Source organism: Hyperolius riggenbachi, chromosome 12 (genome assembly GCF_040937935.1).
Source record: "Hyperolius riggenbachi isolate aHypRig1 chromosome 12, aHypRig1.pri, whole genome shotgun sequence".
In the NCBI taxonomy this organism is placed as follows: Eukaryota; Metazoa; Chordata; class Amphibia; order Anura; family Hyperoliidae; genus Hyperolius; species Hyperolius riggenbachi.
This window is the reverse complement of record NC_090657.1, coordinates 108248041-108272471: the sequence shown is the minus strand read 5'-3', so window position 1 is coordinate 108272471 and position 24431 is coordinate 108248041. Positions and strand designations below refer to the sequence as shown.

General features: G+C 42.1%; 1 protein-coding gene across 27 annotated transcripts in view; it reads left to right on the top strand.

Moving 5' to 3' along the window:
* SRCIN1 (SRC kinase signaling inhibitor 1) overlaps positions 1 to 24431 on the top strand; it is a 1481450-nt gene that overhangs the window by 1367208 nt on the left and 89811 nt on the right. Inside the window, exon 24 of one of the 27 annotated variants that reach the window (XM_068262509.1) lies at positions 10225 to 20137. The exons of 24 other annotated variants lie outside the window; for them this stretch is intronic. In XM_068262509.1, coding sequence (XP_068118610.1) covers positions 10225 to 10236 — 12 coding nt within the window. In that variant the 3' untranslated portion in view covers positions 10237 to 20137. Of the gene's footprint in view, positions 1 to 9949; positions 20138 to 24431 lie in introns of those variants that run through there. 2 more of the 27 variants (XM_068262490.1, XM_068262507.1) reach the window with 2 other exon arrangements.

Below are 24431 nucleotides of genomic sequence, written 5' to 3'. Positions count from 1 at the left end.
AAATGTTATTCAATTTCTTTATTAACACAAACAGTATTCAGGACAAACCTTCATAAAAAGGATTCATGTGTTTTTCTATAGGAGCCAAAAAATTGCAAGAAAACACATAAAGGTCAAGAATAGTGTGATGAGCTGCAGTTATTTGTGGGCAACAACACCAGCTATAGAAAGACATCAATCTTTTCAAGGAATTTTGTACTGAATACTTTTTCCTTCCTTTATTTCTTATTCCTGTCACTTACCTATGCCTCCCCACCTTCCTTCCTTTATTTCTTATTCCTGTCACTTACCTATGCCTCCCCACCTTCCTTCCTTTATTTCTTATTCCTGTCACTTACCTATGCCTCCCCACCTTCCTTCCTTTATTTCTTATTCCTGTCACTTACCTATGCCTCCCCACCTTCCTTCCTTTATTTCTTATTTCTGTCACTTACCTATGCCTCCCCACCTTCCTTCCTTTATTTCTTATTTCTGTCACTTACCTATGCCTCCCCACCTTCCTTCCTTTATTTCTTATTCCTGTCACTTACCTATGCCTCCCCACCTTCCTTCCTTTATTTCTTATTTCTGTCACTTACCTATGCCTCCCCACCTTCCTTCCTTTATTTCTTATTCCTGTCACTTACCTATGCCTCCCCCATCTTCCTTCCTTTATTTCTTATTCCTGTCACCTACCTATGCCTCCCCACCTTCCTTCCTTTATTTCTTATTCCTGTCACCTACCTATGCCTCCCCACCTTCCTTCCTTTATTTCTTATTCCTGTCACCTACCTATGCCTCCCCACCTTCCTTCCTTTATTTCTTATTCCTGTCACCTACCTATGCCTCCCCACCTTCCTTCCTTTATTTCTTATTCCTGTCACCTACCTATGCCTCCCCACCTTCCTTCCTTTATTTCTTATTTCTGTCACTTACCTATGCCTCCCCACCTTCATCCCTTTATTTCTTATTCCTGTCACTTACCTATGCCTCCCCACCTTCCTTCCTTTATTTCTTATTCCTGTCACCTACCTATGCCTCTCCACCTTCCTTCCTTTATTTCTTATTCCTGTCACCTACCTATGCCTCTCCACCTTCCTTCCTTTATTTCTTATTCCTGTCACTTACCTATGCCTCCCCACCTTCCTTCCTTTATTTCTTATTCCTGTCACTTACCTATGCCTCCCCACCTTCCTTCCTTTATTTCTTATTTCTGTCACTTACTTATGCCACCCCAGCTCCCCCTTCTTTATTTTTGTCCCTTACCTATGCCTCTCCAGCTCCCCTTCCTTTATTTCTCATTTCTGTCACTTACTTATGCCTCAACGAAGAAAGGATAACTGGGTCTCTCCCTGGATTTATGCAAATAGCTTATGTCTTTTATTCACACCATAGTAGCAAAAACACAACGTTTCAGCCTTGCGGCCTTTATCAAGTGTTACCAAATAACAGCCAAACCACACTTTTAGAACAAAATTAAAACACACCCCAAAGGGGGCGGGTACAAGCTTAATTGGTTAGAGAGAGATTTGCATTTAAAGGTACAGTGTACAACAAATTCATAGAAAGCACCTTAAATTGTATTCATCATTAATTCCATTAGGGGACAATGTACTTAGCCTGTCAATCCAATGCTTTCTCTTCTCAACAAAGTTGTTTGTCCATCACTGCCCTCGTTCGTGAAGACCTTCTCAAGAACACACCAACGAAGGTCACTGACTGTGTGCCCACATTCGTGGTAGTGCTTGCCTAAGGGAGAGTCAAATTTTTTCTCAGGATCATCAAAATATTTTTTATATAAATGTAATATAAAAGCTTAACAAATTAGCTTTCTGTCCCTAGTAGTTATGCTACTAGGTAATGCTACTGATAATGCTTGAGCAATTTTGACAACTCATGCATTGGAAAGTCCAAATTTTTTAGGTAAAAAGGTGTCCTTCTGCAATCTGTTCTTTTTTATGTTTTTGTTTACTCTGTAAATCTCCCGCTGCGATTTCCGCCATTTTCTGCCGCCCGATCATTAAATTTATGAATGGAAACAATGTTTCCATTCATAATCTCCCCGCCATTACTGGGATCGGAGGCTTCCGATGGAAGCCTACGTCACTTCCCTAGTTACAATGTAGTGATACATTGTATCCCAATTAGCGTTGTAACATTGTACGCTAATGGGATTTTTGGGACATCTTGTGGCCAAATAGTAAAACACACCTATTGACTTTGGGGAATAAAAATAAATGATTATTTATGTCAATAGGACATATAATTAATAAATAATGGGCTAAAAATTAGTGATGGATGTAAAACTCAAAAAAATGCACCTTTATTTACAAATAAAATATTGTCACCATACATTACACTAGGGGTATAATTTTAATGTTGCAATAACTGGGACAAATGGCCAAATAAAATGTGTGGATTTTAATTATGGTAGCATTAATTATTTTAAAACTGTAATGGCTGAAAACTGAAAAATAATGAATTGTTTCAATTTTTTTTCTTATTATTCCTATTATAATGCATTTAGAATAAAATAATTCTTAGCATAATTTACCACCCAAAGAAAGCCTAAATGGTGGCGGAAAAAAACAAGATATAGATCATTTCGCTGTGATAAGTACTGATAAAGTTATTGGGGAATGAAAGGGAGAAGCGCTGACAGGTGAAAATTCCTCTCGTCCATAAGGTGAAAAAGCCCCTGCGGGCTGAAATGGTTAATTATGCCTCCCCACCTTCCCTTCCTTTATTTCTTATATTTGTCACTTACGCTTATGTTTTCCCAGCTCCCTCAACTCTATGTCGTATTTCTGTCACTTACCTATGCTTCCCAACCTTACCTTCCTTAATTATAGCAGTCACTTCCCTATGCCTCCCCTGCTCTCCTCCGTTATTTCTTATATTTGTAACTTAAAATGCATAATCCTGCATCAACTTATCAACTTAGAATGATTTGCATCTTACTAGCCATTCCTACTAGGGACAGAAAGCTAATTTGTTAAGCTTTTATATTGCCCCTCATATTGTGAGGACTTGGCCTCGATTCATAAAGCATTACCGTATGCGGTAATACTGAAAACAGCTGACTTTACAGAGCACTTAGGAAAATGTTAATTCATAAAAGCTGTTACCGCATGAAAAGCTTAAATTCCCAAGCAGTCAGGTAAATTACCGACTTGTGCGGTAATTACCTCAACACATGTCAGTAAATGTCAATTCATAAAGATTAGAACACTCTGTAATGGCAGGGAACAATACCGCCTGCTTTGAAGAGGTGATAAGAGAGCAATAAGAGTCTGGAACTGTGTGACTCGCAAGCAGAAGCAGTGAGATCTCTCCCCAGGCAGCAGCAGCAAGAGCAAAACAAACAAGGCATTCCCTGAATACATTAGTCTGTGTGTTTAACCTCTTGGGTTCCTGTTTTTCAGATGTGTATTTGCTGGAAGTGAACATCACAAAGCCTGGCATGTGTAAAGTTTCTTGAAGTTCTTCTAAGCTGTGGCAATTAAAGGGACTCCGAGCTCAGAAAAAAAAGGAAAGTTGTACTCACCAGGGGCTTTTTCCAGCCCAGTGCTGGTCGGGAGGTCCCACGCCGGCGTCCTGGCTCCTCTTCTTCACCCCGCTCCGGAATGGCTGACAGGCCGCAGCCCGGGCGACACTCTCCCGAGTGTCGGGCTGCTCCTTCCGCATATGACGCGGATTACGTCACACGCCGGCCGCCTCGCGTCATCACGGCGGCCGGCGTGAAAGTACTGCGCATGCGCGCTTTGTTCGCGCATGCGCAGTACTTTCACGCCGGCCGCCGTGATGACGCGAGGCGGCCGGCGTGTGACGTAATCCACGTCATATGCGGAAGAAGCAGCCCGACACTCGGGAGAGTGTCGCCCGGGCTGCGGCCTGCCAGCCATTCCGGAGCGGGGTGAAGAAGAGGAGCCAGGACGCCGGCGTGGGACCTCCCGACCAGCACTGGGCTGGAAAAAGCCCCTGGTGAGTACAACTTTCCTTTTTTTTCTGAGCTCGGAGTCCCTTTAAATAGATTATTTAGAAAGACTAATAGACAGATTCAGAGTAGATTCAGGCCAAGCAGAGGCAGTATAACAAAACATGCACATCTAAATTGAAGTTGGGATGCCTCTTTTATTGTAATGCTGTCTCTGCACGGAGAACAGCAAATGTAACAACTCAGCCAGCTACTCTTCTTATGATACTGACAATTTAGTTCTGTAAATCACTATCGCATTTCAATCGCAGCTGTGAAAATGTTTATGAATTGGCACATAAAAGTCTAAAATACCGAATGCAGTATTTTCCCGACCAGATTTTTTTACCGTACAGCCTTTTATGAAGTGACTCCTATTTTTTTTTATTACCCATACACTGCTTGCATCGCTCCAACTTTCAGCCTTTTCCCCCCCACTCTGCGCAGTGCAGCCAGGAGCTGGTGGAGCCTCTTCAGAAATAACTGTTTCTCCAACATGGTGGGGAGATTTGCTGGTTTTTGTGTTCTCTCCTCTACCAAGCTAGCTGTTTATAGTTAGGGTGCAGATCCTGGTGTCCACTTCCTTTTCCATCACTGGTTTGCTGAAGCCCAAATGCCGACACAACCTACAGTTAAAGGAGCCCAAACAAGTGGTGCTAAGCATACCACTAATTGCCTTTGGGACTTTACTATTTAGAAAACCGGCGTCAGCGGCTCCACAGTGGTATGTAGTATCCTTTGTCCTCACCACTAGGTGGTGCTCTAAGAACTTGCCTGGGTAGCCATTGACTAAAAATGGTTAACCTACCTCAGGAACTTCTCCCACTTTGGCTATCATTCATAAAAGTGTGTTCAGTAAAAATAATCTGGGCGGGAAAATACCGCATTCGGTAGTTTAGACCTTTGTGTGCTAACTCATAAACATTTTCACAGCTGCCTTTGAAGTTCGGTAAATTACCGCAGACCATTGAGCAGTACAGCAGAAGTGTGGTTATCTCTCTTTTGTTACACGCTGTAATTATTGTTCCCTGCACAGACTCACACAGACTGACTCACACAGACTTCAGCTCCCTGCACAGACTCAAACAGACTGGTTCACACAGACTTCGGCCCCCTGCACAGACTCGAACAGACTGACTCAAACAGACTTCGGCTCTCTGCACAGACTCGAACAGACTGACTCGCAGAGACTTCGGCTCCCTGCAGGGCCGGTTCAAGTAACAATTGGGCCCTAGGGCAAAATTGGCCTGGGGGCCCCCCAACAGACACCCCCGACCCAAAAGCGTCATTAGGGGCCATTTGTTGCAACCAAATGTCCCTCCTGGGCCCCTGAGTTGGCTGCTGCCCTAATCACCTCCCAACTTAACTGTGCTCCCTAGGACCTCTGCAGTGTCTATGTCAGTGTAGTGTCTCACCTGCCCGCCAGCACAGATGAGACGCTACTCTGAGAAAGACTCTGTAGAGTCCCTGGGGAGCAACAGTTAAGATGGGGGAGGGACACCTTGGGGGCCCCTACAGGCTCTGGGGCCCTGGGGCAATTGCCCATTTTTCCTATGGTAGCTCTGGCCCCAGCTCCCTGCACAGCCTACTTTGCTATTATCCGCATGCTTATCGCCTCCTCCAAGCAAGCGTTATTCTCCGCCCCAATACCGCCTGCTCTAATCTTTATGAATTGACATTTAGTGACGTGTTGAGATAATCACCGCACAAGGTGGTAATTTACCTCACTGCTCGGTAGGGCTGCACGATCTATAGTTTTAAAATAGATATCGCGATTTGCGGCAAGGCGATTTCCTAATCGTCAAAGTGGCAATTTTTTGCGTGCGGGCTTTTCATGCGTACTATTTTGAGCGTTCCATGCGTAAAATTGTTTGTGTTGACACGCGTGGCATGCTTCCTCCTTCTGGCCGGAAGGAGTCAGAGCGGTAGTAAGCAGTGTAATGCAGCCAGCATGTTGCTTGTGGAGGAGAAGGATCCGCACAGCAGGCACTCCTATTCTCCACTCGGCACCCTGTCTCCCGTGGTCACACTGTGTACTGCTCACTGCCCGGGATCTGTTCTCTCTCCACTGTCCTGTAGAGAAAACAGCTTGGATCACCACCACTGCCCAGGATCTGCTTTGGTACTCAGCTCTGCATTTATTAACCTCCCTAAATATTGCCGGCAGCGATCCGGGGGATCAGAGAGGTGCCGGGGGACTTGGGGCATATAGTTGGCTAGCCTAGTGCTAGCTAACAAATAAAAAACATTTTTTATTTTAAAAAAAATCCCTCCCGCGGACGCAGCCACTGCAACTGCGTACCGCCAGGGAGGTTAATAGCTGCTATTTGTTTTGATAAATTCAGAATGCAGTAAAATTTATCAACGTGACAGAAAATGACACCATACTATCAATTTCATAGTATGATGTCATTTTCTGTCAGTGCATGTTTGTAAATGTTACTGTACATTGTAAATGTAATACTAAAGCTTGATTTGAAGAAAAACGTGAAAAATTTTTGACAGAAAAAAATCGCAATTCAATTTTTTCCTAAAATCGTGCAGGCCTACTGCTCGGCAATTTGAGCTTTTCATGCGGTATCAGCTTTTATGAATTTACATTTTGCTGTGTGCTCGGTAAAGTCAGATGCGGTAATGCTTTATGAATGATAGCCAATGTCTCTTTTTTTTTCCTTCTTTCACCTTTGTCTCCGCAGCGTCTCTTCCTTCACTTCTTGCCTGTATCTGTCAAGTACTTGTATCTCCCCAGTAACTCTTCCTTTCCTATATTTTTCTCCTTAGCTTCAGTTCCTCTACTTTTGCCTCCCTGTTTCTTCCTCTTTTTAGTGTGCCTGATTTTTATTTTCTTCAGTTTTTATATATGTATTACCTAATTATTACCCAATTGTGCAGCAGCTGCTTTATTTGATTGGTCCATTTCCAAGCTCAGAACAATTAGCATCTCATTGATCATACAAGCTTCAGATAGCGTGGAAAGGGGTCAGAACCTTTTAGGTTGTTGTTATTCTCATAAGACAGAATACTGTCTTCCTGTCCTAAAATTTTCAACCGGCATTATTTTGCTGAGTTAGAGCCCTTGTTTACGTTTCATTGTTCTTGTCCCTGGGTTTATATGAAAGGTCCCAGGGGCAGAAAATGAAGGGACATCTGTGAAGATGGAACACAGGCAGAAGGGGAAATTGAAAAAGAAAAGTGAAAAGCATTTGACCACCATCTGCAAAGAAAACTGAATATTTCTGCACTTTCAGTGTTAAATAGTTATCTGGGTTGAAAAAAAAGATGTATGTCCATCAAGTTCAACCAACATGGCAAAAGTCCTTGAACAAAATTGTGCATCTTTTGGGCAGTACTAGTAGCCAGAACCACGTCAGCAGTACTAGACTAGCATCATCACCTGACCATAAGTGACAGGCTAAACCAGCACCAGCCCATGATGACCAGGCGTTCCAGTCTGGGCAGCCATACCATGGCCAGATACTTTTCAGCGAGCCTAAAATGCACTTTAATGAGGTAAAATGCTTCCTGCTTAGTATGATATATTCAGAATTGGAAACCTTCTTGGTTTCTGCTGGTAATGTGTGATGTGACCCCAACATTTGACGTTTCATTGTGTCAGAGCTATATTTGCACCTAAAGTTCATCTGTCATGTGGCGTTCCTTGATTTCACGTACAGCAGCCTTCCCCATGTTCCAGACTTTTTGTATGCAACCCATCCTCCATGTGCTGCTCCCATGTTCCATTCTCACCATTTTCTGCATCTACTATGTGACAACAGGCCCAGTTTCCCCACCCTTTACTTCTCTAATTACCTCTGCTTCCTCAGCACCTCCATCTTCTTTTCTGCTCTTCTTATCCGGTCCCCTACCACTGATCCTCTTGTTTTTGTTTGATTTTTTATTACTGCGCCTCTCATCCTGTTCCCTACCTGTACCTGTAAGCTCCTGTTCTTTCCTTATTTTTTTTCATGTGGCCTTTCCAACTGTTTATATCAACTTACTTTTGTCTGTTTGGTGTTCTAGCTTATTTACTTTCCCACCTAGTTCAAGCCCAGCTTTACTATATAAATTATTCTTCTGTACACATGCTCTACTCTTATGAATTTTACTTGTGATGTTGTCTCATTACCCTATATTATAATAACCTATAAACACCACTAGTCCCCAATACACAAACATCACTATCTGCAGGTAATCTCTCCATCCATTCTCTAATAGACTTAGGGCTCGATTCACAAAGCAGTGCTAACTGTTAGCACTGGCTCTTATCACGTCTAAACTGAGTTTAAATGTGAGAAGTAGTGATCGCACGCAAAGTACCACGCGCAAAACTTTTTCGGACGGAAATCGATCGTTCTGTCAGCGTTTGCGCAACGATTTCACAGCAGATTCAATCATAGTGATTGAATCTGCTGTGTATCGGCTGGAAAATCGTTAGGTGTATGGGCCCCTTAAAGAGAATCTGTATTGTTAAAATCGCACAAAAGTAAACATACCAGTGTGTTAGGGGACATCTCCTATTACCCTCTGTCACAATTTCGTCGCTCCCCGACGCATTAAAAGTAGTCAAAAACAGTTTTAAAAAGTTTGTTTATAAACAAACAAAATGGCCACCAAAACAGGAAGTAGATTGATGTACAATATGTCCACACATAGAAAATACATCCATACACAAGCAGGCTGTATACAGCTTTCCTTTTGAATCTCAAAAGATCATTTGTGTGTTTACCTTCTGTCCCTTTCTTCTCTCATGCACTGAACATTACAGGCTTCCTGCAGACAGCTCTGCCTGTATTTGTAATTCCTCAGTATGTGTCAGCCAGCTACTTTCACAGCCTAACAGAGGAGGATTTTTATCCAGCTCTCTTCTATCACTGATAAGATAGCAGAGAAGCTGCTGGCTTATGTAAATAAAACACACACTGGAGTGTGCATAGAGGAACAGACCAGCACAGAAGAGTTGGCAGCCTTCCAGACACAGGCCGACAAGTCTGACAGGGGAAAGATACATTGATTTATTACAGAGACTGTGACAGTACAAAGTGCTGCAGTAAGCCAGAACACATTAGAATAGGTTTAGGAACTTGTAGGATGGTAGAAAAAACGTTGTAATTTTTGTTACAGAGTCACTTTAAGAAATAAAACACAGTTCATTTTGTAGGTGATTAGATGGTTCGATAGATAATTTCCGACATGTCCGATCTCCCTTTCGATTCTTTTGCCGCTCGATTTCTGATAGAAGTGAATGGAAAAAAATAAGAAAAACGAGAGGAAGATAAGAATCGAGAGCTGAATCAGAGCTGAAATCGAGCGGCAAAAACGATCGAGAGCAAAAACGCACGGCAGAAACGAACCATGTATTCCCAGCATAATATTGTTTCCAGTACAGGAAGAGTTAATCTGTTACTACATATAGGCCGACTTTAAGCCCTCTCTGTTTGTAGCTCACATAACACTTTACCCTAAGCATAACCAGAATTGTGTGCCATGGCTTTTTCTAGCCTGTATCAGGTATCAAGCCTTTTGGTGTAAGATCATTTGAGCATCTATTGCCCTTATATGCCTACAAACATAGATTGACAGACAAATCTGTTGTAATACATTCTTGTTTTTTGTATTTCTCTAACCTATTAGTGCTTTAGAAAGTTCAAAGGAACACCTGCACTAGTTCCTACCGTAACGGAGCTTAGTATGTAATGTCCCTAGTCATACCCCAACATAAGATGTTGTCATATGCTCTTCTAGCCAAAGTCCTTATTCATAGACCATACATAACACTGTTGTTCCAGTTGGTAATAACCCCATCTAAAGGCCAAGGAGCCCATTTCCCACACAATGCATGCTTTGTTTCCTTGCTTTCCCACTCCTTCCATCTGTATGAGGGCACCATTTAAGTCATTCTTGGCTTCTACTGGCAGCACCAGCTATGTTGTGTCTGTGTGAAATGCTTCCTCACTATCCTCATTTCCTCAGTCTGCTTGTCACTCTTCTTTCCAGGCAGCTAGAACACCTAAAGAAGCTGCAAATGTGAATGAGACTAACCCAGGATCGGATAAAACTGCACCTTCTCGAACCTCTATACCTGTACTAACTTCCTTTGGTACAAGGAACTCCTCTATTTCCTTCTAAATGATCTACACTGCAACTTTTTACACAATTGTGCTCTTCTCATCTGAATTCTCCTTCATGCTCCTTGAAGTGTGGACACTGAACTGGCCAACTTCTCTTGGCTGGCCATCTCCTCACCTCTTTTTCCCTCTGCGTTTTGTCAGCTTGGAGAATAATGAAACGGCAATGGGCCGAAAACGCAAGAAAGGAGCGTGAGAACCAGGACAGACAACAGTCGTCGCATTCCATGGTGCCTCCCACCTCTCCAGGCGTGACTGTTACCACACCTGCAGCTGCTCATCTTTCCAAACGATGTACATATGAACCTCTGGATGTTAGGACTTTATAGGACACTATCTCGGGGTCCCGAGCATTGTATGTTGCTTTGTTATATATATTTTTCATTTATGAGCTTTATTTATTTGTTGTTTCTGTAGTTCCTGTGGATGTCTAGAGATGTCAGGATGACTTTTTTTTTGTGTGTGTTGCGTTGCCAGCAATAAGCAAAAGACCCCTCTTTACTTCTAAGAGAGCAGATTGTAATTAATGGGTGTTTTACCCTCATTTTCATGGTAGCCCAAATATGTCACATAGTTTGGTGCTGTAGGTTCAGCACCGCGCCTGGGTACGTTTCAGAAAGCACAGTGGCAAAGGAAGTGGTGGCTTCTGTGTCACCAAAAGTGTGGTATTAAATGAGTATGAGATGCCAAGATTGGTGACACCAACACTGTTATATATGTATAGCAATATCTATCTTCTGACCAGCTGTGGACAGGAACAGGAGGTGGACTTCATGGCACAACTTGAGGTGTTCCCCAAAGCTTTCATTGTCCATCTGGGGGTTATCAGTCTTCTGGAAACTGAATTGAGACAAGACTTGCCCTGTGGGATAGACTGACCATTACATAAGGGTTGCTAGGCCTGAATTTATAGGACATTCCCTTGTAACATAGAACAATATAAGCACAGAATAAAAAAACACTATTATCTGTGAAGTGTGTGTGTGTGTGCGTGTGTGTTGGTGACTTGTGTGTCTAGGAAAGTGTGTTCTACGGACAGGGGAGAGACCTGGAGAGCACATCATTCTTTCATTTTCTTCTGTTTCTTTCATAAACCAAACGGTCAACCTTTTTGTTTTGTAAATGGACCATTTTTATATAGACAAGCTTGAGTTTATAAGGCGATCATAACAGTTTAGAACATCCTTCATAACAGAACTTCCCATTCAGTGGAAGCGTCTTGCATTTTTTAAAATTAATTTACAACCAAATATATACATATTCTATATATCTATATAAGTATAAAACAAATACATATTATAAATCTTTATGTCTAATTTTAAAGATTTCCTTTTATGGCAAGAGGGAGGGGTTGCTTGAACAGGGTACTTCTGTATTAGGGCAAATATTATAGCCTAAATAGTAGAGGTCTATAACTCGGGGGCCATTTCTTTGTGTTCTTTTTTTATACGGTCCATATGAGGCAAGTGGGAACCTTGTTTCAAGTGGCTCCCTTTAGTGGCAATGTGAGAGGGCCTTCTAATTTTGTCTGGTGATCACTAAGTGCTTCCTGCTGTTGCGGGTCTAGGTTAACCCTGCTGTCAGAGAAGGATTAAATGGGGCTCTAGGCAAGGCAAGTAACTTTGGCTGCCTCTCATGGTTATTTTTGTCAGCTGAGGTGGGAGATGGACAAGAATATCTGGAATTTGGGCCCTTTATGCCCACTGGGCCCGAGGCATTTGCCTGGGTTGCCTTGTGGATTATCCTGCCCTGCCTGCAGTGTATCATAATCTGTAGCATGGCACTGCTGCCCATTGTCTACAGGAACAAGCACAGTTTTGTTAACATGGACATAGGAATTCACATTTTGAGGCAGCACTAACTAGCACAACTCTTTATGTATTTACAGGGTAACTATACTTGCCAATTTCCTATTTAGGTGCTAATTGAGTACTAAAGCTACAGAACACGAACAGTAAGTCACAAAAACTCTTGCACTAAAACTATCAAAGATTTTTGTTGCGTTACTTTTAATGCCCTCAGTTTCCCAAATAAACAGAGGAACGTTAAGGATTAGCTTTGTGGCACTTTCCAAATGAATTCTATAGCATTATAAAGATGATACATTAAAGGATGAAATATAATAAATATATATATATTTATTTTTGGCAAGGTCCACAGCCATTTCTTAAATATATTTATTTAAAATGTTATTATAGGAGGACTATCTGAGAAAATATTTGGAAGTCATCTATTACCCATCATGTCATTAGTACCGAAAACAAGTCATTCTTTTGTGTTTTGAGTGTGACAGAATAATGTTAATGTAGTCCATTGTGATGCTTGCGTGTAAGTCTTTAAGAACCAACAGAGGTTTGGGGATTTAAAAGTCACAGAAAGATTGCTCACACAGGAGGTTTTTGTTAGGGGACAACTGACATGAAAGTGATATGAAGGCGGGCGTATTTATTTCCTTTTAAAAAATGCACATTGCCTGGCTGCCTCTGATTTTAGCCATGGGTCCTGAACAAGCATTCAGATCAGATGTTTTCCGCAAGTTTGACTGCATTTGCTGCATGCTTGTTTCGGGTGTATGACCGACACTGTTGAGGCATGAAAGATCGGCAGAACAACAGGCAACAATATTGTTTAAAAGGAAATAAATATGACAGCCTCCTTATCCCTTTCAGGCCAGTTGTCCTTTAAGGAAGGTATTGGTTGTTTCGCTAATGGCTGCAGTACACGGTGACCTGATCAGTACTGAGGATTGCTAGCATGCTTTTACATTATAGTGGCCAGCCGTTCTACTGACAGGAGTTTCAGTGTCAAACATCATGAAGGGTTTCATTGTCTAGAATGTAAAGGCAGTAGGGCTTTCACTATGCAGGGGATCGCTCATGAGCCAAACCCCTAAAAATGATCAGTGAAAACGTTCAGATTTGTAATTAGAAAATGGGTAGTTGGAGCTATGTGTCCCTTTTCAAATACCTGGCAAGTACCTATCCAGATCATCAGACTCCGTTACCCCTGGGTACATGCTATCCACAGGCCTCAACATACTGTATGTCTGACTTGGAGCTAATTCAAAGATCACAAAATAAAAAGCATTTAACCCTTTCCGCACCTTGACCAATTACTGTCACGGTAGAGGGAGGAGGTAGGTTGGGTCAGATGGTCTATGCTGGGGAAACCTTCCTTTCCGCACAGAAAAGAACAGCCAGGTACTTCCAGAATATTTATTCCAAAAAGTAGAGACCTATAAAACACACATCATTTTGTGCATTGCTAATTAATGTACATTTGCTAACCTTCAAATAAAAAAAAAAATGTGATACTGAACTAAGACTAGGCTTGGTTCATACATAAATCTGCACATTTCCAGTCCAGTCCTGTCAGTTTTGCTTCCGTTTTCTATCAGTTTTACCTGACTGGCTGGGGAATGTACACCTTTTATGTGTGAACACGTCCATAGCAACACATACCAAACTGAAACAAAACTGACAGGACTGGACCGGACCAGAAATGTACATCTTTTATGTGTGTACAAATCTATAGTAACACATACCAAACTGATGCGAGCTGTCAAATACTGACAGGACAGGACTGGACACCTTTTTATGTGGGAACCCAGCCTTAGTAGCTAGCCCAGAACACGTGTGCAGGTCAGGTGCTCTGAGTAAAGTCAGATTGCTCTAGCCGCAGACTTGTTTCAGGTGTGTGATTCACACTTTTCTGAGAGCCAAAGAACAGCAGGACAGACTGCTGTGTTGTATAGATGAAAATAAATATGGCAGCTTCCATATCCTCTCAGTACAGTGATTTTAAGATGACCGATTACTGATCCCTTCTCTGGTTCACTCTTATTCTACCCAGCTACTTGCCATGTACCTGGTTGTACCATTCCCTTTACTTTTACCACCTAGGGTTTATGAACATAGGTGGAGGACAAATAATAGACCAGGCCTGTCTGTGCTCAAATGCAGAACACATTTTCAGAAATCCTCTTTATTTTCACTCAATCCGTATGGAAATCAGTGTAAAGAAGTCCCAGAGTACTGTGGATTTTTTATCAAGTTTGATCATTTTATTAATGACAGTGAGGGACAGGTTTAGGTAAAATTGGGCACTGGGCAAAAATGGGTGTGGAGCCCCTTATGCTTTCATACTGTGCTGACAGTAATGTTGTGGTCTCTACAGTCCCTGAGTTGTGGGCCCCAGAGGAGCTTTGGGCACTGGACAGTTGCTCCGTTGGACCCTAGGGACGCATCAGCCCTAATGACACTAATGACAATGAGTAATTCTAGTGCTGTGTCCCAGAGAATAACTGCTGTCAGCTTGCAATAACTAAACTCCTTGGCCATACACTGGCCTGTATTTCCTCCAGTCTGGAGGGCAGGTGAGCTGTACACACAGCTGTCACACACGTTGCACAATCCCCTTGTACATATAATCCATTGGTAGCAGCGTGTTTTCACCCAGGGCCAGAAATGTGAACTGTGTTCTGATACTTCACTATGTCATATCTGCAGCAGATGTTCGTATTTCAGACATATCAGTTACCTACAGTGCAGTACAAAGGGAAACCTGTTACCTGCTTCATACCTGTTTACAGTATTTCTATTGCTTCAAGACATCAATGTAAGTAAGAGTTATTTCTAGTGGTGTGCGAGGGGTGAATGTGATTGCTGAAGCCTCCTACCCGTGCTGCAGCCACCACCAGCTGGATCACAGAGCACTGCAGTTCTGTCTTGTAACACAGCCTGTCTAGATCCAGGACCTGTGCTGTACTTCCTGTGACATCGCTGCAGAATAGATCTGCTTATGGCAATTTTATATTGATATTTACATATGCTATAAGAAGTTGGAATACCCATTAAAATAGGCTAAAACAAACTCCGGTTTATTCAGCTTCGCACATATGCGGCAAAAATCTCCTATAACCGATGACTAGGTCCTTTCTACTTACTGATGCTTTGTTCTGTCTTTTAATGATTTCAGTGATTATCTCTGGTTCTCTTTAATTTTCACTTCATTTCTTCATCCATTGTAAGAGATAAAGAGGCTGCCTTTGCTAGCTGCTTCTTCGCTGGATATCACACTGATCCTGCGCTTCACTAAAAGGAACCCCAGCTCCAACACCCAACAGGTCTGCAAAAACACCTGTGCCTAGAATGAACTACAGAGCTATTGGTTACATGTATGTATAGAAAGCCACAGAGCCACACTGAGGCCTGCTCTGTAACACTGGCCTTATCTACCCTGAACATATCCAACATGGGACAAACATTGTGGCACATAAATAATAGTGTACATTAGAGTACAGAGTGGTGTAGAGACTGCATTGTAATACTTTGTTAATCACTCCCTGCCAATCTGTTCCGACTCACCTTGTCTGCATACATGCTACTGGTGGGTTTTTTTTAAGCTGGCCATTAATAGCAGCCTTCTTACAGGGCCAAGGCAGAGGCAAGAGAGGCTTCAGCCTCAGGGCGCAGTGTAGGAGGGGACGCTCAACTCACTCAGCTATCATTCCCCTATTCTGTTTGAAGCAGAGAGAAAAAATAAAAGGGGTACATGGCAGTGACTGCAAGCCAGACAACTAGAGAGATTAGGTGTTGGGGTGCCTCTTATGCTAGGTACACACCATATAATTTCCTGTTATGCCGGGAATACACGGTACCGCTCGATTATGCCGCCGGATCGATTTCCCGCTCGACCCCGTGGGCGATTCTCTTATCTTCTGCTCGGTTTCCTTATATTTTTCCATTGTCCCCATGCGGTATTAAGCATGGAATAGATCCGGCGGGTGATCGGACATGTCGGATATTATCAATCGAGCCATCAGTTGCTCGATTGATAATTAAAAAAACTAACCGTGTATGCCCAGCATTAGATATACCTGCCAGATAGATCATTTCCAACATGTTGGAAATGATCTATCTGCCTAGCAATTAGGCATTGTTCTACCAAGCAGGAGATAACCTGAAGATAATGCACCAGAGATAATGACCAGTGTCTACAGAAAATAATCTAACAGAAAATTGTATGGTGTGTACACACACTACAGAAGCCAACGACTGGTCCGTCGGACCCTCCCGCTGGGCGGACTTTCAGCAGACAGTAGTGCGTGTGTACACACTGTCGGCGAACTGATAAGGCTGTTCCTGAACGATCCGCTCAGCGGAAAATCTGCCCAGCGGGAGGGCTCGAAGGACCCGTCGTTGGCTTCTGTAGTGCGTGTGTACGCACCTCTAGGCATTAGTCTGATAGCAATCAGTGTGTGACGGCTGGGGTGGGAGGGATAGAGGGGCGCACTTCGGGGTCTCAGCCTTGGGTTCTGGAAGACCTTCCCCCTGCTCTGCCTTCTTATAACTCTATTGATAGATCTACTTTATTCTGTCTCTCTAGCTAAATCCATTATTTACTGGTGATGCCGTGGAACTGCCCTTGAAAACAATGAAAAACAGATTAATCAGAAAAAGCTGTTTTTTTTTTTTCATCACAGTCTGCCCCGGCCGGTTCCTCGAGTACATGCTTTGTTCTAGAGAATATGGCTTGCGTTTCTCCCTTTATCTGTACTGACTTGTGATTGGTTTATTGTTCAACTTCCCATTACGGTATTCTGTGGAATAATCACAAGGATGGGATGATTATTAGAATACAGGACATGTCGATGGCTGTGACAGTTCTGTTATCACGTCTTGCTTCGTCATTTTCTCTGCCTTGCCCAAAATGCTGATTAGATCATTAATCTAGTGTCCTAAAGATTCACATTTTCCACTTATTATGTTTTAAATGAAATGACTTTTGAAATATATTAAATACAAAGGATGAAATCTGGGCAGGGATCATGTTCTTTTTCTGAACCAAACTAAAGTTCAACCTAATAATAGCCAGAAGAGGCCACTGTTGAAATCCCTCTTTTGCAGTGTTGCTTGCGTGGAGCAGAACTGATGGAGAAAAAAGTGCTCAGTTTGATCAGCTGAACGAGCACAAGCACCCAGCATATTCCCTGTGTGTACAATCTCATTCATGTACATGTGCTGGAGGTAGTTAACGGTTGTTTGTAGAACTGTTTTGAGCATACATGTCACTGAATGTAGGGTGTGTTCATGCAGGCAGCAGTGCTGAGCAGTGCGCATGGCTTGTAACCATTGCTGGCCGCAGTGGAGCAGGGAGTGGCACAGCTTCATTCAGTACATAGGGCCACCCATGTTCATCCAGATAATTCTTGGATAAATGTTATGGCACCATACTGTATAGCACTGTGTCAGTAAAGGGAGAAGTAAAGGAATTACTAACTGGCCTGAGAGACTGTGATAAATCATGTAATTATAAAATGGCCTTCTACGGAGGGTGATTTTCAGAAACACAAACATTATATTCCATAACAAACTCAAAGAAAGCATCATTTTTCAGTTTCTCACCCTTATATTTAGCATAGATGTGAGAATATATTAAGTGAGTAGATATCGGTAGACATTACCAGATGACGTGCAAATAATTACTAACATTATACGAGCAAGGTCCTCAGACATGGTGACTTCGCTTTATTGCTTTCTATACCTGTTCAATATTTACAGCATTACAGCAGAATAAGGTATTCCCTGTACAGTTTGCCATTCAAACCAGCAGAGGGCACCCTAAACAAATATATCTTCATTTGCAACATCTAATATTTTCCCAACTGAAAATGTTTATCTAATTTTTATGTCCAATAAATAGAACAAAACTACTGAAAATATAAATATAATTTCCCTTTAAAGGATTTTATTTTTTTACAGGTAAAGTTAAGCTAACCACACTAATACAGAATGGTTCCCTGCTCTCTAATGGCAGGAAACCGCGATCCAAAGTCCTAGACTCCTAGATATATAGCAAATGCCATTGACTAGCATTGTAATCACAAGAGGCAGCTTCTTGTGTCAGAAGAGAAGAGGAGGAGCAGAGGAAGCCTGTAGTGTTTCTCAAGAAAAGCCTTAATCACCCCTATTAATGTGCTGTGTGATCTGTAATCCATAAAACCAGAGGATCATTCAGTCATTAGAAGCCGGGGTTCTGTAAACAGATCCTGCGTATACTGAATGGACTTCCAATCTGTAGTGGTGCTACGTTCCATCCCTTTTGTTTGCAATCCATTCACTGCAGTGTGCTGTTCATGACCCACTAGCAGGTTGGGTTTTCTGCGCCTGCGTGGGCATTCGTCCACATCATCTGGTGTGTACTGTGCCTGCACAGTATGACGTGGACGCATGGGCACGAATGCCCACACAGGTGCAGAAGACCCGATCCACCGGCGAGGTCGCAATCATCACGGGCGCCCAGCGGGACAACGTAGAGGACCAGGGCTGCAGCGAGAGACTCGGGCGGCTGCGAGGGGCTGGAAGAAGTCCCAGGTGAGTAAAAAATAGATTTGAATATTCATGTCGGAAAGTCCTTTAAGTACCTACCTCTTAACCTAAATGTGCTGTTTTGGCCTTAAAGCAAACCTGAAGTGAAAATAAACTGAGATAAACAATTGTGGTTGTATTCCTAATCCTAAACAAAATGTTCCTGGAATCTCAAAGTCTTATTTTGTATGTAAATGTTTAAATCTACATTTAATGTACCACAGCTCCCATACAAACAGATAAATAAGAAAAAAAAAGGAACATAGGCTAGCTCTATGCAGATTTGGGTCTGTACGTACACGTTTATCTCATATCACTTTAGATATCAGATATTACAGCCACAGCTATCTTAATTGGGATATTGTTTACTTTACTTGAAGATTATTTGCTTTGAATATTTTTTGTCTGTAAAAAAAATACTTTTAGTATTCTGAATATTATAACCTGGCCCTACCATCTGTAATGGATTATGTGCAAGTGTGAAAATATCTAAGTATCTCAACACATCACTGCTGCTTTAAGTGTATATTGTGGTCAGGCCACTGGAATCAGGTTAAAGCGAACAAAAAATAATTCCAGCTTAATTTCTAATTTGTATTTGGTGTGGTTCCAGGCTGATGAGGCACTTATTGGTGTATCTAGCCATAGTGATGGGGATGACCACTGTATCTACTAGTCAGCTGTTCCCTTCCACATGATCAGTCATGTGTGGAAAATATAATGCTATACACTGTCAAACTAGGTTCACAGTGGTCAGTTGCACAACGCACACGTTAGAATGAGTGTGAAATGCAATGCAGACTGGGCATAGACTTTAATACAAAGCCTGCATGCAGCGAGTTAGAATAACGCGATCTGGTATAATGCAGCACTGTGAACATCCCCATAGAATTGTATGGGCAGTGAGTTTGCATGCAAAATAATTTTGCAACGCAACTGAGCACTGTGAACTAGGCGTAAATGTACCGTCTCATTCATCCTCAAATAGTCCCCAAACTCACTGACCCAATTTTACATTGAGTAAGAACCCAAAATCAAGACAAACCATATGAAATAGGCAGTGGTGATTTGGATGGTATCCAGTTTTGAGACTGTACATGTGTGAATGTGCTTCTGTGTGAGGATTGTATGCTGGGCATCTGGAATCGCACCTCCGGCTACCTGCATATTCACAGGGGACACCATGGAGTCATCAGTAGACCATAATTAGGGCTCTGTAAGAGAGCTTATATGTGCGCTGCATTTGCAAATATTATAGGGACGGTAGGGAGTACAGTCTTCTGTTTCTGTGAGCAGGTGTTTGTAAATGTCCCTGCAATGTGACCAGGTCCTCCATCAGAGAAATCATTTGGACAATTAGGATGATGTGGGCAGGATGCTGGAAAGCATGGAGGGCACCTGGGTTTTGCATGATAAACTAGCAATATTGTCTCTGCGTTGTCAAAAAGTGGTAAAAAATAAATTGACCGAGGGGAAAACTAATTTGGGGTTTTATTTTTTTGTATTTTTATTTTATTTGTTCTACCAATGGTTTGAGCATGGTTAATATTGTGAACTGTTTAAGGCCTCTCAAAGCGTCTCTCTTCGCAAGTGATTCTGGGTAATGATGTCATTTTGTACATTCAATGCTACACTTGTAGAATATAGCTCTATGTATAAATATATGGATGCCATAAATATTCAGTGAAACAGTCTCCAGTCTGTGGGTCTTTATTGGTGGAATTGTTGCCCATTGATTTCTTTTTCTACAGGTGATGAAGTAATCGGGTATATTCTGCCTGCAGTGACTCCCCATTATATTGAACAACAATGAGGGCACTGAGCATCATCTTACCCACATCACTGGCTCAGTCCAGTAAAGGCTGCCAGTTAAGTTAGTTAGTTTTTGTTTTAATGCTCAGGTAAACCAACAACTGAACAAGGAAGTTGCCATGGCCATCCGGATAAGTGAATTTTAATGGTGAGCTAGACTCTAATAAATCTAGCTTGCGTGGAAATACAACACAAATTGTATGCAGCTTGAGTTTGGGTCAGTCCAAATCAACACGGTTAATTGGACTGACTAACTTCTATGCTGTATACATTTTGCATTAACAAATGTATAGAGGCAAAGTGATAGACCGGTACCTGTTTCGTGGTGCTTGTCATCTTTCTTAGGAGGCAGAAGATGGATTGGTGCACAGCTACAGGGTTTTTTTTATTCCAAAAGTAATACTTCTTATTTATGCTAACTGTTCTGAGAATTTGTTTCTTCATTTTGGAAGTAGTTGGTATTTAAAGACCCAATTCACCTACAGTTGTGTATATGATACACAGTTATAACAACAATATATGCATTCAATAGAAAATAAATTTAAAGAGAACCAGAGACGAAGCACCCTCATGTATTTTACCCTATATATCAATGGGAACATGACAGTAAACACCTAGCCTGCTCTCTGTTTTATTCTTCTCTGCTAAATCTGCCTGTTATCAGCCCTGATAAGAATCCCCACTAGCAGGTTGGATTTTCTGCGCCTGCGCAGGCATTCTTCCACATCAACTGGTGTGTACTGTGCCTGCACAGTATGACGTGGACGCGTGGGCACAAATGCCCGCACAGGCGTAGAAGACCCGACTCACCGGCGAGGTCGCACTCATCACGGGCGCCCAGTGGTACAACGTCGAGGACCAGGGCTGCGGCGAGGGACTCGGGCGACTGCGAGAGGCTGGAAGAAGTCCCAGGTGAGTAAAAAATAGATCTGAATATTCATGTCGGAAGTCCTTTAAGTACCTACCTCTTAATCTAAATGTGCTGTTTTGGCCTTAAAGTAAACCTGAAGTGAAAATAAACTGAGATAAACAATTGTGGTTGTATTCCTAATCCTAAACAGAATTTTCCTGGAATCTCAAAGTCTTATTTTGTATGATGTCTTTTCAAGCCCAAGCCTGCCCCCTTGTTGCTCTGCTTTGCTGCTTCGAGGATAAATAGCAGCAAAGCAGAGCCACAAGAGGGCAGACTTGGGCTTGAAAAGACATCACAGAAGACTGACTCAGTTATAATCATTCTGGGAAAATTGAAAGTGAATGCTCAGTCGGGGATTCTTATCAGGGCTGATAACAGGCAGATTTAGCAGAGAATAATGAACCAGAGAGCAGGGTAGGTGTTTACTGTCGTGTTCCCATTGATATTTTGTAAAATACGTGAAGGTGTTTGTCTCTGGTTCCCTTTAAATGTAATTTTGCATAAAAAAGTTGTGTTAAACGTAGTTTTTACACAATTAGCAGTGAAATGATCTGCTCCATTATTTCATGGACCCTCTGCCACTGCCAGCTAGCTGCCAAGACCCTTTTAGCTTGCTTTTCCCCTTCCCATCTTCCCTTCAGTCTATTAGGCATGCAGATGATTCCTCTGGCGCCTGAAGCCGTGCCTTCCTGCTAACAGCATGTGATGGTTACAGCATAACTGGGGAAGTGGTGTGAGCAGACAGCTAGAGATTGGTAAAGAGCTTGAAATTTAAGCTGCCCCTTTGATTTTAGGCATTTGCCTGTCTGCATGATACAGTATGGTGGTAAGTAATGAAGTATAGCAGCCACTGTGAATATAAAAGGACGTCTTTGATGGCTTATCCTTGGTAAAGTGACAGAGGTAGGTAATAATGGGTGCCAGGCCTTTGGTTTTGGATGATTATGATTTTAGAATACTGGGGTTAGTAGACCCTCCAAAACCAAAGGCCTGGCAGCCATTACTTCCTACTTCTATTACGCTACTAACCCCAGCATTCTAGACTCCTGATCAGAGCTGGTCCCTCCAACCATTACTACCTACCCTCTATGATTCTAGAAAGTTAGGGTTAGTAGAGTAACCAAAATAAATAGTAATGGTTTCAGATCTTTGGTTTTGGATTATGATTCTTGGTTTCAGGTCTTTATCTTTGAAGGGTAATCCAAAACCAAAGGCCTGAAACCATTACTATCTATTTTGGTTACTCTACTAACCCTAACTTTCTAGAGCGGGGCGGAGTCACACAGACGATTAATAAATGTTAATTTTTTGGCTCTTAATTCTGGGGGCGGCAACCTTGCTGCCAGGAGATAACCCCGCCTTCCCTCCACCTAGTTTAGAGGTAATCCAGCCTAAATTCTAAGATTGTATAAATATGGGGCAAGCAGAGCCTGCCTTTGTCCTTCATCATTTCATCTGCTAAAGAAGAGTTTGGAGCATGTGTTCAAGGAGGACCGAACTCATGCTGTGTTTCAAGGACTCTTAACATTAATGCCTACTTTAAACTGGACTCTTTTTCTTCATTCTCCAAATGGACTGCTCAGCCGTAACTAAGTAAGAACTTTCTAATTTTATCCCTTTTACTTTTAGCTATGTGTCTATGTGTTAAACTGCGTAAATGTATGTTATGCAACTTTGTAACCATAACAATTTTTAAACATTTTTATAACAATCTGTTCTGAATATACACAAACGTACCTATTCTCCTGAAACCGCTACCATGTTTAATAATAGAAGTGTACCTTTTTATGTATGCGAGAACCCGGCCCAGATATAAAGATCTGACCCAGGTTCATGCATACTGCTAAGAGTTAATAGAGCCTTCTCGGAGTACTAGTATAATTACAGTAGCGGGCTGTGTAACCCGCTTGGTGGCAGATCTTTGAATTGTATGTGTGTGGTGAATCCTTTGGCGTCTGAACGCTCCCTCCGCGAGTCAGTTCATCAAATTTCGAAGTCAGGTTACGCTTTGTGATGAGCAAAATGACCGTGTGAGAGGATTTCTGACTCTGATCGATTGACCCTGTCCGCAGATCGGCCTTGCGGTCTGTGACATTGGTCAAATAAATGGTATCATCCTGATTTAAAACGTCTAACTTTCTAGAATCATATGCATAAACCATTAGGTAGTAATGGTTGGAGGGACCAGCTCTGATCATGATTCTAGAATGCTGGGGTTAGTAGCGTAATAGAGGTAGGCAGTAATGGCTGCCAGGCCTTTGGTTTTGGAGGGTCAACTAACCCCAGCATTCTAGAATCATGATCAGAGCTGGTCCCTCCAACCATTACAACCTACCTATGATTCTAGAAAGTTAGGGCTAGTAGAGTAACCAAAATAGATAGTAATGGTTTCAAGTCTTTGGTTTTGGATTATGATTCTTAGTTAGTAGGCTAAAGACCTGAAACCATTACTATCTATCTCGGTTACTCTACTAACCATATGTTTCTGGAAACATAGCTGGTAGGTAGTAATGGTTGGAGGGTGCCAGCTCTGATCATGATTGTAGAATGCTGGGGTTAGTAGAGTAACAGAGTAGGTATGTAGTAGGTAGTAATGGCTGCCAGGCCTTTGGTTTTGGAGGGTCCATCTCTGATTACTAAACCCAGCAATCTAGAATAGAGTAACAGAGATAGGTGGTAATGGTTACAGGTCCTTAGTTTTAGAAGGTCCAGCCCTGATTGTGGTTCTAGAATACTACTAAAAATGTCTGTATTGGGTGTAGTTGACATTTTTAGGTACAAGCGTAATACTACTAGCTACTCTGTTATCACAATGCTTTACAGGGGGTTTTAACAATTTTTTCACAGCTCATTTTCAACTTCTAATAGGCTACATCTCTGTAATTCTCCCCAGTAGATAAGTATTAGTGACAAAGTAAAAAGAAAACCGCAATGAAAAAAACCTCACCATGTTTTCGGGTCTGAAACCCAGTAGTTATTTCAATTTACCTGGGCTCTGGCATCTTCAGGAGACCTGGCACTGTGACACTGCAGTGCCCTGCCTCTTGCAGCAGATAGGATGGCTATATGGGCACATAAATGGCAGATTAAATTCAATGTTGAAAAATGTAAAGTCATGCATTTTGGTCGTACCAATGGTCTAGCACCATACAAAATAAATGGGATACAAATGGGGACATCAAACTTGGAGAAGGACTTAGGAGTACTCTTTGAAAACAAGTTAAATAATCGTATTCAATGCCAAGCCGCTGCAGCTA